The sequence below is a fragment of the Pongo abelii genome, chromosome 10 (assembly GCF_028885655.2).
Source record: "Pongo abelii isolate AG06213 chromosome 10, NHGRI_mPonAbe1-v2.0_pri, whole genome shotgun sequence".
Lineage (NCBI taxonomy): Eukaryota > Metazoa > Chordata > Mammalia > Primates > Hominidae > Pongo > Pongo abelii.
The window spans coordinates 68,553,890-68,569,397 of NC_071995.2; the positions used below are offsets into that span (position 1 = coordinate 68,553,890).

At 42.9% G+C, this 15,508-nt stretch overlaps 1 protein-coding gene and 1 long non-coding RNA gene across 5 annotated transcripts in view; one reads left to right on the top strand and one right to left on the bottom strand.

Annotated features, from left to right (window-relative positions):
- The window catches only part of PTPRB (protein tyrosine phosphatase receptor type B), a 121,290-nt gene that overhangs the window by 33,817 nt on the left and 71,965 nt on the right, over positions 1 to 15,508 (bottom strand). For all 3 annotated transcript variants that reach the window (XM_024257344.3, XM_054527399.2, XM_024257345.3), the window contains 6 exons: positions 11,953 to 12,216; positions 9,781 to 10,044; positions 8,453 to 8,734; positions 4,950 to 5,228; positions 4,239 to 4,388; positions 1,824 to 2,067 (listed from right to left, as the gene is read on the bottom strand). In XM_024257344.3, coding sequence (XP_024113112.2) covers positions 1,824 to 2,067; positions 4,239 to 4,388; positions 4,950 to 5,228; positions 8,453 to 8,734; positions 9,781 to 10,044; positions 11,953 to 12,216 — 1,483 coding nt within the window. The remainder of the gene's footprint in view (positions 1 to 1,823; positions 2,068 to 4,238; positions 4,389 to 4,949; positions 5,229 to 8,452; positions 8,735 to 9,780; positions 10,045 to 11,952; positions 12,217 to 15,508) is intronic.
- Positions 622 to 15,508, top strand: part of LOC129049161 (uncharacterized) — a 58,535-nt gene continuing 43,648 nt past the window's right edge. For both annotated transcript variants that reach the window (XR_008511993.1, XR_010135798.1), the window contains exons 1-2: positions 622 to 766; positions 7,083 to 7,181. This is a non-coding gene — a long non-coding RNA (uncharacterized LOC129049161). The remainder of the gene's footprint in view (positions 767 to 7,082; positions 7,182 to 15,508) is intronic.

Genomic DNA, 15,508 nt, shown 5'->3' on the forward strand with positions numbered 1-15,508 from the left:
ACCCAGGCTAGAGTACAGTGGCATGATCTCAGCTCACTGCAACCTCCACATCCAGGGTTCAAGCAATTCTCCTCCCTCAGCTTCCCGAGTAGCTGGGATTACAGGTGTGCACCACCATGCCTGGCTAACTTCTGTGTTTTTAGTAGAGACGGAGTTTTACCATGTTGGCCAGGCTAGTCTCGAACTCCTGACCCCAAGTGATTCGCCCACCTCGGCCTCCCAAAGTGCTGGGATTACAGGCGTGAGCTTCCATGCCCGGCCGCATCTCTTGATTCTTACGGGAACTGATGAATCCTGGTTTTCTGATCTTTCATGTTTCTCCCTTGTTCTTCTGAAATCTTGTTTCCTTTAGGTAGGCTCATATGGTGTCTTTTTGAAGTATGACTAAAAGGTTTGTGTGTGTTTAATCTGGAGGTGCTGACCTTGCCAGGGAGGTAACAGTAAGTGTCTGGTGCATCCTGGGTAAAGGTAGCTTTACAGAGTTCCTGCCAAAAATGAGTGCTTTGTTTTAGGAAAAACATCTGTCTGACTTTTTTTGATGTGAGGGAGGGGCTAAGAACTCTCTCGGGTGTAACGCTATGTCATAGTCTCCTTTTGGAACTGGCAGGAGAGTTTTTTTCTACTGAGACCTAGGAGTGATACTTCAAATATGTGAGAACCAATAAGATCTCAGCATCAACAAAGCAGAATGAACGCTGGCCCATGGAGAACCTAATTTACTGCCATATTGGTTAGGTATCAGCTCTTCCAACACCCAACAGAGAAGGTACATCCTCTGCAGAAGTAATAATGTTGGATGTCAGTAGCTCTATATCCAAGACAGTAGCCTAGGTTCCCTTTCTCTTGAGGATGCTAATTGGGATGCTATATACTTCTGCTTGTACCTGCTTTCTGAAAACACAGTGCAGAACAAGAGCACTGCCAATTCCTAGGGCAGAAGGGCCTAGTGAATGCAGTGATGTTTCGTGGAGCCAAAGCCAAACAGCTGCTCCTTTTCATTAGTCATCTCCATGGGGAAAAAAGGGTGTTCCCATTCATTCAGGGGTCTTTGCCTTCCAGAGTTCTGTCTGGAGCAAAGAGCGCTTCCATCTGTAGATGCCTTAGAAGGTAAACAAGTGAGTATAATTTCAGTTCGCATTATAGGTAGAAGATATAACTTCATATTGTTTTTGGATCTCCCTAAACTCAGTCATTTTATTTGGACATTTTTACAATAATGAGCAAGGTAAAGTATTGGACTCATATTTAAAAAGTTGTAGAAGGGCCGGGCATGGTGGCTCACACCTGTAATCCCAGCACTTTGGGAGGCCGAGGCAGGCGGATCACTTGAGGCCAGGAGTTGGAGACCAGCCTGGCCAACATGGTGAAACCCCGTCTCTACTAAAAATGCAAGAATTAGCCAGGTGTGGTGGCGTGCACTTGTCATCCCAGCTACTTGGGAGGCTGAGGCAAGAGAATTGCTTGAACCGGGGAGGCAGAGGTTGCAGTGAGCCGAGATGGCACCACTGAACTCCAGTCTGGAAAACAGAGTAAGACTCTGTCTCAAAAAAAAAAAGTTGTAGAAGAAAGAACAATCTATTAAGAACCTTCAGTTCTTCCCTTAATGAATTGGAGCTTTTGCATAGTGCTGAAGTCCCTTTTGACACATTACCTGCAAGTGGAGGCAGGAATCCAACTTTCATAAATTACCCAGTAAAACGCAGAGTACTCTTGTAACGTAGGTTATTAATCTATGGAAGCTCACATGCATCAGATGCTCAGAGAGCTGAGTGCCTAGTAATGTAGCATGTCCCTTCTAGCAAAACAGTGGTAATACATCTAACCTGTAGGCAGTGTGTGGCTTCAGTGGTCCATCACAGAATTTTTGCTGAGTGGGATCGCATTTTCCACCTAGGCTCTCCATCTCTGCTCCAAGCTTAATGTTAAAACTCTTGGAGTTGCTGTTAGGATTTTCGGCACATTTGCTGGCAAAATAATTAGTCTGATACACCCGAATGGAGGCGTTGTGCCTGTATTCCAGGTAGGAAGGGAGAGGGTGCTGCTGTTCTGGCTTCAGCTCATCACTGCCTGGAGGAGAAAACCCACAGTTAAGGACTGCCTTTCTTGTGACTTAGGTGATTTCAGTGATTTTAAATTAGGTTTCTAAGGCTGCCTCCTCATCCACTATCTCTAGCCATTTCCAAAGTACAGATTCTGCAATCTCAAAGAACGATGTGAAATTCTCCTAATAAAGTTAATTTTAATTCACTTTTTCCAAAATACATAAATAGTGTGTATATAAAATACACACACACATACACACACACACACACACACACACGCACACGCGGCATCATTTTCCTAGGAAATAAAATGAGGGTAGCTCATTGCATTAAATGATAGCATGTCTCACAACTCCAGAGTGTTGGACAACTCCCATTGTGAGTGAACCCACTTGACAAACTCTTTATCTTGCCAATAACCATTGTAGTTGAGCTAATAAGGAAACCCCTATGACCTGGGAAATAGGAAAAAGATAAGAGAAATTATGTCCTAGGCCAGAGTAGTCATCCCACAAGGCACGCTCCACATGCCATGCCCAGTTTGATTATTGCTCTGCGTGTGGATCTGTTATCTTGAGTACAGTTTAATCCCCATCCAAATTTGGCCCCTTACTCAGAGCACTTCCCAGAACTCTTCCCCCGTCCACCCAGCCTGCTGTGTGTTTTGGCACTGCAAACCACTTTTGATGTTGGCTGGAGAAAAGCGTAAGTAGAAAGATAAATACTATAGAGATCAGATACTATTTACAATGAGCTTCAAGAAGTGGTGCAGTGAGGTTTATCATAGCATCCCGGATTCTTGTTTAATAAAATTTACTCATAAGTGGGTCTTAGAAATATTTTGTTGGCAGTAGTTAAAAAGAAATGTTGTCTTTAGCATGAGTATGTACACTATAAATGGCATTTATATGAGATGGATTGTTATCTTAGCTAACCTGGAAATCACAGCCCATCTCCATGGACATCAATAATGGCAAGCCTATCTGGCTGGGGAACACAAGGCTACTTTCTGGGGCGTGACTTTTTTGGTTACTGTCTTATATTCATGTAGCAAAACACTGTCTTCATTGCAGTCTAATTAAGTCTAAAGTCTTTCCACAGTTCACCAATTTATCTTCAATTATGTGGTGTGAGGAAATCTGGGACACACCACTGACCCTTGAAATTATTTAATTAATTGTGCATAACCAGATTTAGTACAATTAAATAAACTGTGAAAGCACATAGACTGTTAGATACTGTGAGCCTAAAATACCCATTGGCCTAGAAACTGCCTCACAGTTTGTCAGGTTTCAAGTTTTCCCCTTACCCACAAATGGGTCAAAATTATCAGAGATGCTTAAGAAACTCATGCAGCACCTTAAACAGTATAAAAATATGTAAGAAAGGTAAACTATATTAATGTCATTCCAGGCACAAGCACCTCTTCTGGAGAAATAACACACAAGACCTCAATGGCAAATACATACATGGACAGGTGTGCCCCAAATACAACACTCTTACAGGTGGTTTGACAAATGCTGATATAAGCTTGAAAGCTCATACTGAGTGGTTGTATGTGATGTTGTGATAACTGTTCCCTAGACTTTGTTCTTATCTGTAGGAATTAGGTAGATATTGAATAATTTAGGAAACTAGAGAATGAAACATACTATTCAAAATTCAGTGGAGAAGGGAAGAATGTTTCTCATGAACATCTTTTTCTTCTTTTAAGCTTTTGGTTATTTTTGTGACTTGGTGGGTGGTTTGCAAGCATGATCAGTTGAGGCATTTGAGACAGGGAGGGGTGAAGACAGTTGAGGCATATTAATGTTTAATGGTAGAACAGAAGAGTAGTGAACAAGACTGACCCAGTAATGAAGAGGACTGAATATTACATGCAATGCACTTCCAATAGTGCACGGCACATAGTAAGGGCTCAATAAATGATGGTTATTGTTATTATCGTTGTGGTTGCTATTATCATTACTCTTCTATTTAATAATTAAACCCAGAGGATAACAGGCTTTACTGCCCAAAGAGCCTTTGAGCAGCTTTTTCTTACATCTCCCTGTATCCAGCAGAGATAGGGGTGAATGATACAAAAATTACATTTTCTACTTAAGTTTCTTGAACTTTTTCACAGAAAGATCTCCCACATGACCTCTGAGAAAACAATTCTGTGTCTCAGAGTGGAGTTAACTCATAATAACTTACCATCAGCCTCTCTCACCACCACTGTGAAGTATTTCACAGCTCCATTGGTGTCGCTGAACCAGCTGCAGTTGACAGTAAAGTTGATGGAAGATTTGCTAATTAGCACATCCTTTTCATTCACACGAATGTGTGGGGGTGGAGGAGGGGGGCCTGGAAAAAGAGGTGGGGAAGGAACCAAGAGGGGTCACAACTCTGCTTTCACAGCATAAACAACAGTTAGTGAAATGAAGGATTCTGCTCTCCTGCATCAGACTGTGTGTGTGTGAGCGTGTGCCTGTGTTTAATGCTGTAATCAAGAAACTCTCCCCCTCTCCTGAAGGAAAACAGGCAGAGGAAGTGATTTGCCAGTGGCACATGAAACATAATGAAAGAGGTAGCTCTTCAGCAGAATTTCCTGAAGTTGTAGCTTCAAATTGCTTAAGAGCTCCATTATAGCTCTAACTGTATGAGGCAAAGTGATATATTTAAATACTAACTCATTCAGGTACTTTAAGACCATCTAACTTGTTTGCTGTCAGGGTACTTTACCCAGAGAAATGTTTCCATTTCTTGGAGCCTTTTAAGTCCTCCTCTCCAGGTGGCAATCAGATAGGCTTATGCAAAAGTGAAGTGTATGCAAGTGAATAGCAGTGATGGATATGATAGAGAAGGGTGCACAGCCCCTTCACTCCAGTGACAAGAGGCTCTGTGCACACCTCCAGGGACACTTACGGTCTATCATTGTGATAGTGCTGTCTTCAACCACCTCGCTGGTCATGCCGGCTGACTGCACTTTGATGGACACCAGGTACCTCTTATGGGGCACTAGCATCATGATGTTGAGCAGAGATTTTTCTTTCTCCAGCTTTCTGGAAAACTCAACTTCTTGGGTGTCCATTTTCCGGCATTCAATACTATAACCATCAAAGTCAGAATCAGGAGGGATCCAAGAACAGGCAATGGCTGTGGAGTTCTGAGGCCGGCAATGCAGGTTTTGTATCTTGTCAGGTTCTAAAGGAAACAGAGGAGCCAACACTTTTCAGAACTCAGGGAGAATTTTTTTTTTTTTTTCCAGCTCCTTTGGGTCCAACTAGCTCTGAGATCTAGGTTTAGGAGGGACAGACAGGCAAATACAGAGTGTTGTGGCTCACCCAACAGAGACACATGAGCATAAATCTCCCAGGGAACCAAGGCTGGGGTAGGAAAAGCTGGAAGACAAGTGTGGACTAGTCTGAGTAACAGTTAAAGAATGCCTTGATGGGCTTATTAGTAGTTAGACATGGCTGAGGACAGTCTCTGAGCCTGAGGATGTATCAATAGAGACCTCCCAAATGGAAAAAGCAAAGAAAACAAAGACTGAAAAGCAGAACAGAATATCCAAGGACCATGGAACAACCACAAAAGGTGTATCCTACACAAAATGGGAATACCAGAAGAAGAAAGAAAGGAACAGAAGGAATATCTGAAACAAGAATGACTAAGAATTTCCCACAAATAAATGTTAGACACCAACCACAGATCCAGGAAGCTCAGAAAACACCAAGGAGGATATATGCCAAAAAAACTATGCCTAGGCATATCGTTTTCACACTACAGAAAATCAAAGATAAAGAAAAATTCCTGAAAGAAGCCCGAGGGGGAAAAACAACTTACATATAGAGAAGCAAAGTTAAGAATTTTGTCCTCCTCTGAAGCCATGCAAGCAGAAAGAGAGTGGAGTGAACACTTCTTTCACGTGTTGAGAGAAACAAGTACCTGCTATGTGCCAGGTGCTCTTCTGGGGATTATGAACAGTACAGAGGTAAATAAGACGTTAGCTCTAACCTCTAGGAATGGAAATGAGTCCAAAATAGCCATAACACAAGGTAGAAAGGAAAACATACCAGAAGAAATGGTGAGAGAAGGTGCTATGGGCGGGGAGGGGGCGGGGTGACACACAGCTTTCAGCTGCTGGCTATTAGTGATCAGCAGGAGTTAGTAAAAGCTGTAAGGCAGAGGTGACACTCTGCCAAGGTATCAAGAAAGAGGCATTCTACATAGAGAAAAACCACAAACCCAGGTACCAAAGGATGAGATGCCGGGAGTGGGATGGCAGAAAATTGAGAACTGCAAATCATTCATTGTGGTTGAAGCATATTTGTGAGAAATTGAGTACTGGAATGATTTTACATGAAAATTATAAACTTCTGTTTTATTTAAACTTCTGCTATTTTGGATTTTCTGTTACCCATAGCTTCACCCGATCCTAATAAATACAAGCCTCGAAGAAAACAAAACAAAACAAAACAAAAAAAAAAACAAGTTCCACCATAATCATTCCTCATGAAACACAGCACTGAGTCCCTCTTCATGGCAGTTTTTGTCCTCTTGGGCACTCCCCCTTTTGGTGAAAGCCTCCCTTAAATTCTAGCACCCAGGACTGAATACAACAGTCCAGTTGTGATTTATAAGCCCAGCCTCTAACAGAGTTGTATGAGCTCTTAAACTGAGCACCTGCAAGGCTGTTGGAAAAGGCAGTCTCATGTGCATAGTCTATCAACCCCCATTTGGCTGTGTAAGAAGTGGCCCTTGAGCTTAAGATACTTTCTTACGAAGAGATCGAGAGCCTACACAGCCTGTGCTGGGCTCATTGCCTTGTGTGGGAGTATCATTCCCTGTTGCAAGCTCAATGTATGCTCTTTTGTTCTGCTTAAGCATGTGTGTCACATGGCAGATGGCGAACACCAATGCTATAGTTGTCCTCTGAGGAGACAGGACAGGGTCCTTCTGCTGTGGCCCAAGAGGGGTACACTTAGCCAACTGCCCTCCATTGGCTGCTGGAAGAGACCATACACAATGCGCCCTTCTGTTTTCTGTTATTGTCAGGGTTGAAGACAGCAAGTGCATCTCTGGGCAACTACTGCAGCTGGCCGTGGGGGACCGATGCATACTGTTGAGGCTGATCTTACTCTGTCTCCTCTCTATGTAAGTAAAGCTTTGTTCCATCCAGTGTTTGCGTTGTGTTTCCCTGGCTACTCTAATACCAGATGCAATGGGCAGAAGTGTTTAGAGTCCTGCCCTGGATTTGGTAACCAGTGCAGGGTGTTCTGCTTAGCAGATTTCATGAACACAGCCCACGGTCAGCCACGGAAAACTCATCCTGAGCTTGCCATAAACTAAAACTCTTAGTTCTTTTTCACATGTTTCTCTTGACCCACAAATAACTGCTCTTTGGATACAATGTGGCATAAAAGTTATACTTGTTATAGTATTATTGCTTATTAAAAAATAAAACAACTACTTGCTTAAATTTCTAACTTTCAACTATGTATTTTATCAACAACCAATAACTATCTGATCTGATCCCGGAAGCTACTTATACTGGGTATTATTGAAACACAAATATTTGGATTAAAGTCCCTACATTGAAAATCTCTCTTTCTTTGAGGGTGATAGTATCTATCCCAAAATGCCTTTGGGAAGAAACTGGTATATGCTTCGTTGTCGAAGTATTTTTATCTCAGGGACATACAGCAGTATGTGCTAACTATGATCCCTCTGCTTCTAGTTTTGCCTCTTTCAATCTATTCTCTACACTGTACCCAGAGTAACTTTCTAAAGTGTAAATAATGATTATGGTATCTCTGCTGAAATTGAGTGGCTCCAGTTGGTTCAAAATAAAGATCAAAGTAGTTACCATGGAATACAAAACATTTTATGATCTGATTCCCTTAATCCTCACCTTTTATGCTGTGGTCAAATCAACTTCTTTCTTTTCCCCTATTAGTAGATCTTGTACTCTCCCTCCTCTCTGATCTTGGAATATTTTATTCTCTCTACCTGGAATATTCTCCACTTCTTCCCCTACCTCTACGTGGTAAATTTCTTTCTTTAGGTTTCTATTTGGATGTTTCCTTTTCCAAGAAGTTCTCTTGTATTGGGTCAGATTACCCAACCAGTGTCTCTATAGTACCATTTACTTCCCTCATCGCACCCAAAATATAATGTCTATTTACAAATAGTACGTCCTACCTAATTGTAAGCCCCATGAGGGCAGAGAGAGATTATTTCTTTATTGTCCCTTGTTGTTAATGTTGAATGAATGAACAAATCTACATAGACTTCTGCCTGAATTCAAATCCAGACCAATCCCATGTAAAAATATGGATTTAATCCAAGCCCTATTTGAGTAAGATGTTGAACATATACTTCCTATTACTCCATTTGAGAAATAAGAGTAGCAAAACATGTCATACTTGTCCTCACAGATCCAAAAATTGGTTTGCTGTAAGTTTTCCAGGAATCACCACTGACAGTCTTGACACTGAACTGATAGGATCTCCCTGGACGAAGACCATACACAATGCGTCCTTCTGATTTTCTGTTGTTGTAGGGGTTGAAGACAGTAAGTGCATCCCTGGGCAACCACTGCAGCTCAAAGTCGTTGTAGTCTGTCCAGTCTGGGGGCCCCTTCCACGTGATGGCCAAGGATGTGTTTGCAATGTCAGCAAATGACATAAGACTGGGAGGACTTGGAGCTGAGTGCAGGAGAAAGTGAAAAATCACATAATCACATCTATGCCATAACACATACAAATAAGATAGCTGAGCAACATCAGACACACTTTTAATGTACTTTGTAGGAAGAGATAATATGATAATAATACAGTAGCAGGAGCTTTCATTAATAGTGTTTATTATGTGTAAGGCACTATCCTCAAGCACTTTATGTACTTTTTTTTTTTTGAGACAGAGTTTTGCTCTTGCCACCCAGGCTGAAGTGCAGTTGGCTCACTGTAACCTCCGCCTCCCAGGTAGCTGGGATTACAGGCACCTCAGCCTCCCAAGTAGCTGGGATTACAGGTGCCCACCACTATGCCTGGCTAATTGTTGTATTTTTAGTAGAGACAGGGTTCCCTCTTGTTGACCAGGCTGGCCTCGAACTCCAGACCTCAAGTGATCTGCCCACCTCGGCCTCCCAAAGTAATGGGATTATAGGCGTGAGCCACGGCACCCAGCCTCATATACCTTTTCTTAAATATTCATAGCCAGATCTTCCTTACCATGGTGCTGTGGAGCATGAGTGTGCCCTGAATGGGTTACAAGTGTGTGAAGGTATTAATTCCATCAGATTTTGGGGTACGGGGCTGACGTCCACAGACAATTATGTCCAGTTGCAGATAGCCTTGTTGATTAACCCCAGGGTGGCACACAAACATCTATGTGTGCCTATGACATAAAAACAATTAGGAAGCACTGGTGATAGCCACACAGTGATGATGTATATGATTATCCCCACTTTGCAGATAAGAAAACTTATGATTTTTTTATCGTAAGTTTTTTATCATAAGCCTAGAGATGCTCAATGACTTGCCCAGATTCATAGAGCTAAGCTAAGGACTTAGTTCTTTTGGACCAAAGCCTTGTCCTTTATCTGTTGTACCACAGTCCCTTCCTAAGGTCAGGGGCTAGCACAGGGTATATCATTATTGGCTTTATCTCTTGTCATTAAAATCAGAATCAAAATGTGTCTCTGGAAGCTACTTCCCACCATCCCTTGGCCATTGGCACCTGGGCTTCTCACCTGTTCTGCTCTCTGCTGTGACTTTATTGCTGAGATCTCCACTGTGAGTTACCACCCACAGCGTGTACTTCCTTCCAGGAACAAGGCCGTGAAACCGCCACTCTGTCAGGTCCTTGTCTTTCCAGTTTTCCTTCTTTGTGCCATTGGGATTATAGAGAATCAGCTCATAAAAGTCAAAGTCCCCAGAGGCTGGACTCCAGCTGAACCAAAGGCTGTCTGTCATGTTCCGATTGAACCCCCTGAGATGACTCACAGAGGCTGGGACTTAAACAGAAGAAAAATTCTTACTGAGAACAAAACAGAAACACAGGCATTTTGGCCCACAGGTGACAGTATATGCTATGTTGGGCGTGTGGGTGAGTTGTACATATTGTAGTCAGATCTTGCCTACATTTCAGGCCATTTAACTTTAAGGGCATATGGACTAGAGATATGGTGTAAATTAAAACAAAACAAAACAGGTGGTGACTTCTAGATGCTTGCCACATGGACCCTGATAAGCACGTAAAATGAAATCTTCATAAATGATGAATAAATCATTGTCATTTAGCTTATAAAAAAGGCCCAGAAAATGTATATACAAGGTTCCAGCTCCTCCCAGTGTGGCCTATCTCATTGCAGCCACCATCCCATAACAACCCTCTCTGGGTCTCTTTACATCCTCTCTACCCTACTTTAGGTTCTCAGTTCTCTTGTGCTCTTTCTTATAAAATCTGCATTGGTACAATTTCATTTAGAGAGAGAAGTGTTAACAGTCACTCCTATCATTGTATAGATTAGTCATGCTGCCACCCATCCCAATAGCTTTGCTATTTTTTGGAGAATGAAGACTGTTGCCACATTGGGGGACCTTTAAGCATTAATGAGCAGGTAAGGAAAGATGTGCAAAGGGTGGGTTGCCTCAGAAATGATGACATCTAGGCAATTCTATTTGTGGTTGAGGCTTATCGCTGCTCTTTTTCACTCCTTTCAAAAGACAAACAGAACTTTTGTTGGGTGCCCTTGGAATATGTTCCCACATGGCTCCCCTCACCTTTAGGTCTCTGCTGAAATGGCTTCTCCTATCTAAAGCAGTTGCTTGTCCTGCCAAGTCACTATCATGACACATCATTTTTTTCATAGAATTTAAGGCATTCCCAGATCATCTCCCTTTGATGATCTGTCCTTGTCCTCTTCCCTCCCCGCTATTACAGAGTTCTCTGAGGGCAGGGCCCTTGACTGTCTTGTTCACTGTCACATTACAGCAGTGGGCCATGTGCCTGGCACCGAAGAGCACCTAAAACTATTGTCAAATGAGAAAAAAGAATTGAATATGTAGGCTGAGCGTGGTGGCTCATGCCTCTAATTACAGCACTTTGGGAGGTCAAGGCAGAGGATTGCTTTAGCCCAGGAGTTCAAGACCAGCCTGGGCAATACAGGGAGGCCCCCATCTCTACAAAAAATAAAAATTAAAAAATTAAAAGTTTGCCATGCATGGTGTCATGTGCCTGTAGTCCCAGCTACTCGGGAGGCTGAAGCAAGAGGATCACTTGAGCCCAGGTGGTCGAGGCTGCAGGGAGCCATGATGGCATCACTGCACTTCAGCCTGGGCAACAGAGCGAGAACTCGTCCCAAAAAAAAAAAATTTTTTTTTGAATAGGAGATAAAGGACTCAAACTATGGGAAAAGGGTAGATTCTGTTTTTTGTTTGCAGCCCAGAGAGATGTCTCTCACTTTCCTGGAACTCTGTGTTTTCACTTCATCTAGTGCTATGTTTCTAATTCACAGCAGTCACTGCCTGTTTGTTATATTTGTGGTTGCCCTTCTCTGCTCCTGCTCTCCTCTCCATCTATTTCTTGTTAGAAAGCTGAAGGGTGTAGCTCAAATTAAACTATGATGGGTTACAGCCCTCTTGTACAGTTTGATGGCAAGAGGAGGAACCACATTCATTTTTTACCAAGCCCTAGAAAGTAAATAAGTGGAGGCAAAAGAGCAGAAGCCAGTGCAAAAACTGGCCACAAATTAGTTATATATAATCAAAGGTGAGATTTAGGGTCAAACAGCCTGAAAGTCACAAATGTCATATAAAGCTACATCCTGCATAGAATAGGAAACTAAGGACCAACCAAGGAAAACCAGTGAATACCGGGACAATTCCCCTGCGATTCATTACTGCTTGGGTCTTGGTCTTACCTGTTCTACCAAATATGAAAGACTCATTAGACAGCTCCCCACTGTGAGTTACAATCACCATCTTGTACATTCTGCCTTGTAGCAAGTTCTGGAAAGAGAAGCTCTGGACTTGTGGGTCAACTTGAGCTCTCTCCTGGAGATTCCCATCTGGGTTGTACAAAAAGATGTTGTACCAGCTGAGCTCCCCCTCTGAGGCGGTCCAGCGGAAGGACAGGTGCCTGGTGGAGTTCTCTGTGATCCTCAGGTCAGTGACAGCTGCTGGGACTGGAAAAGTCGAGGAGCAAGAGAATGAGGGAGGGAAATGCAGTGAGGAGAAGAGAGCAGGTGGGAAAGAAAGGGAAAAGCAAACAGAAAGAGGAAGTTGGATTCAGTGATATGGGAAACAGAAACAATAGGAAAAGCCAAAAGCACTTTACAAAAAGCTTCTTGTTAGAATTTTGCAAACCCTTTTGGACTTCTGTGCTACCTCTTGGCAAGGTCAAGTGCTGCTAGAAACCGCCTCCTTGCAAACTGCTGGCACAGATGCTGCCTGATTCCTCAGAAGCCTTAAGATGCCAGTAGAAACAGAACAGGACATCTGCCTTGATTTTGCCTGAGTTCTCTTTCCTCCACCCCAAATGCTCTTTCTCAGGCTCTCTTTGCTTTCTCCTCTCCTTTTGTCAGGCCCTTACAAGGTGTTATTTCCCATGGATCCGTCCTTTGTTTCCTTCATATTCCATAGCCCTAGCTGAGCAATCAGTCTCATTCAATTTATGGATTTAACTAGTATTCTGGTCCAGATCTTTTTATGTCCAGCTCACTTCTCTTCTGAGCTCAAATCCATATTTCCAAATGCCTATGGTCCCTTCTCTCTGCAAGTCACTCAGGCATCTCAAACTCAATACACAGCTGAACTCTGGATTTTTGCCTGACCCTCTCTCCTCCTGCTTATCTCAATTAATGGCATCATCTTCTACCAGACATCCCAGGTGGAAACTCTGGAATCTTCTGTTCCTTCCTCTGTAATCCACTCAGCCCCCAAGTGCCACTTAAGCTAATGCAAAAATATTTCTTGACTATACCCACTATTCTTCACCAGGGCCCCTGCATTCATTCAGCTATTGGTCCTTATCATCCTATGACTGCAGTCATGTCATGACCCCCATTACCTGTCCAACTGCATCCCCCCCACTCATTCTCGCTCACTCTGTTCCAGCCATATGTGCTTCTTTACTGTTCCTCCAACAGGTCAGACACACACCCACTCAGGGTCTTTGCGTTGATAAATATCCAAATATTTGCATGACTTTCTCATTTCTTTCAGATTTTTACTCAAATGTCACTGCCTCAATGAAGTCTTTGGGTACTGTACAATCGAAAATTGTAAGTCCCGGCCAGGTGCAGTGGCTCATGCCTGTAATCCCAGCACTTTGGGAAGCTGAGGAGGGTGGATCACCTGAGGTCAGGAGTTCAAGACCAGCCTGGCCAACATGGCGAAACCCCATCTCTACTAAAAATATAAAAATTAGCCGGGTGTAGTGGTGCATATTGTAGTCCCAGCTACTCTACTCGGGAGGCTGAGGCAGAATTGCTTGAACTCAGGAGGTGGAGGTTGTGGTGAGCTAAGATCACACCACTGCACTCCAGCTTGGGCAACAGAGGGAGACTCCATCTCAAAAAAAAAAAAAAAAAAAAAAAATTGTAATCCCCTTGACCAGGCGTGGTGGCTCATGCCTGTAATCCCAACACTTTGGGAGGCTGAGGCAGGTGGATTTCTTGAGCCCAGGAGTGCGAGACCAGCCTAGGCAACGTGGAGAAACCCTGTCTCTACAAGAAAATACAAAAATTAGCTGGGTGTGTTGGCACATGCCTGAAGTCCCAACTACTTGGGAGGCTGAGATGAGAGGATCGTTTGAGCCCAGGAGGCAGAGGGCTTTGCAGTGAATTGAGATTGTGCCACTGCACTCCAGCCTGGGTGCCAGAGCGAGGTTCTGTCTCCAAAAAAATAAATAAATAAATAAATAAAAATAAAATAATAACAATAAATAGATAGATAAAATTGTAAGCCCCAACTCTTGTTATCCCACCTTCCTAACTTAATTTCCTTCTTGGTCTTTATTACCACCCAACCTCCTACATCTTTTACTTATTTATTGACTTTCTTCCCCACTAGACTATAAACATAATGACCGTGGGAGTTTTTTATTCACTTCTGTATATCCAGCAGTTAGAACAGTGCCTAGCCTATAAAGGTACTCAATAATAAATGAATTAATAGGTGGATCTCCTCACCTCTGGTTCATTTCCATTCAATCCATTCCCCCATTGCTATCTGATTTATCTTTTAAAGATACATCTTTTATTACAAAACAATTACTCTCTGGCTAAAAGTTTTGTATTGCTTTAAGATAAAAAGATAAACTCCTGAGGAAGGCTACCAGGCACCCTCTAATTTGGCTCCAATCTGGCTTTCAGCCTCACCTTTCCATCATGCAACACACATTTTAGCCACCCACAATTTCTCCTTTCTCCTGTTCATACCTCTTGGCCTTTGCACAGGACAGACTGTCTGTACAAAGTATTCTACCTTCTCTCCATAAGGAGAATTTCTTCATCCTTCAAGGCAGTACTGAAATGTCACTTTTATGAAGATGTCTCAATTCTACCTGACCTCCATGCTTCCCCGAATGCCAGACATCCCTCTCTTATATGTACTCTTTATCACAATGCATTGCCATTATTTGTCCATGTGTCTGTCTCGTCAGTCAGCTCTTTAAGGACGAGAAGCATGCCTGATTCATCTTTATGTCCCTGTCAACATAACCATCCCCGCCTTCAGACCTATGTACTTAATAAATAAGTTATCAATCAATTAGGCCAATGTGGTTGTCTGAATAATGGCCCCAAAGATGTCCATGTCCTAACCCCCAGAACCTGTGAATATGTTACCTTCTGTGGCAAAAAGGGCTTTGTAGATGTGATTAAATTAAGGATCTTGAGACGAAGGAATTATCCTGGATTGTCCGGTTGGTGACCAAGGTAATCACAAGAGTCCTTAAAAGATGGAAGAGGGAGGCAGGAGAGCAGAGAAAGAGATGTAAGGTCCCATGCAGAGATTGGAGCAATGTCACTGTTGGGAGGGGGACACGAGCCAAGGAATGTGGGCGGCCTCAGAAGCTGAAAAAGGCAAGGAGTGGATTCTCCCCCTAAAGTCTCTACAAGAAACACAGCCCTGACGTCTTGATTTCAGTCCCCAAAAACCATTTTCAGATTCTAACCTTCAGGACTAGAAAATAATAAATTTGGGTGGTTTCAAGCCACTAAGATTGTGATAGTTTATTACAGCAGCAATAGGAAGCTAATAGCACCAATATTAATGAAAAATCAGAATCAGAGTGTGGTGGGCTGAGTCCTGTGTGGATAGGGCAACTGACATGGAAGTGGCAAATCAGGGTGAATCTTCCCAGCGTGTCAAGAGATAGATAATCATCTCCCAATGTTGCTTCATCCCTCTCACCCTGTGGTTCTTACACAATAGCAGACATTGGCAATATGTGCTACAAAACATTATGCTGTG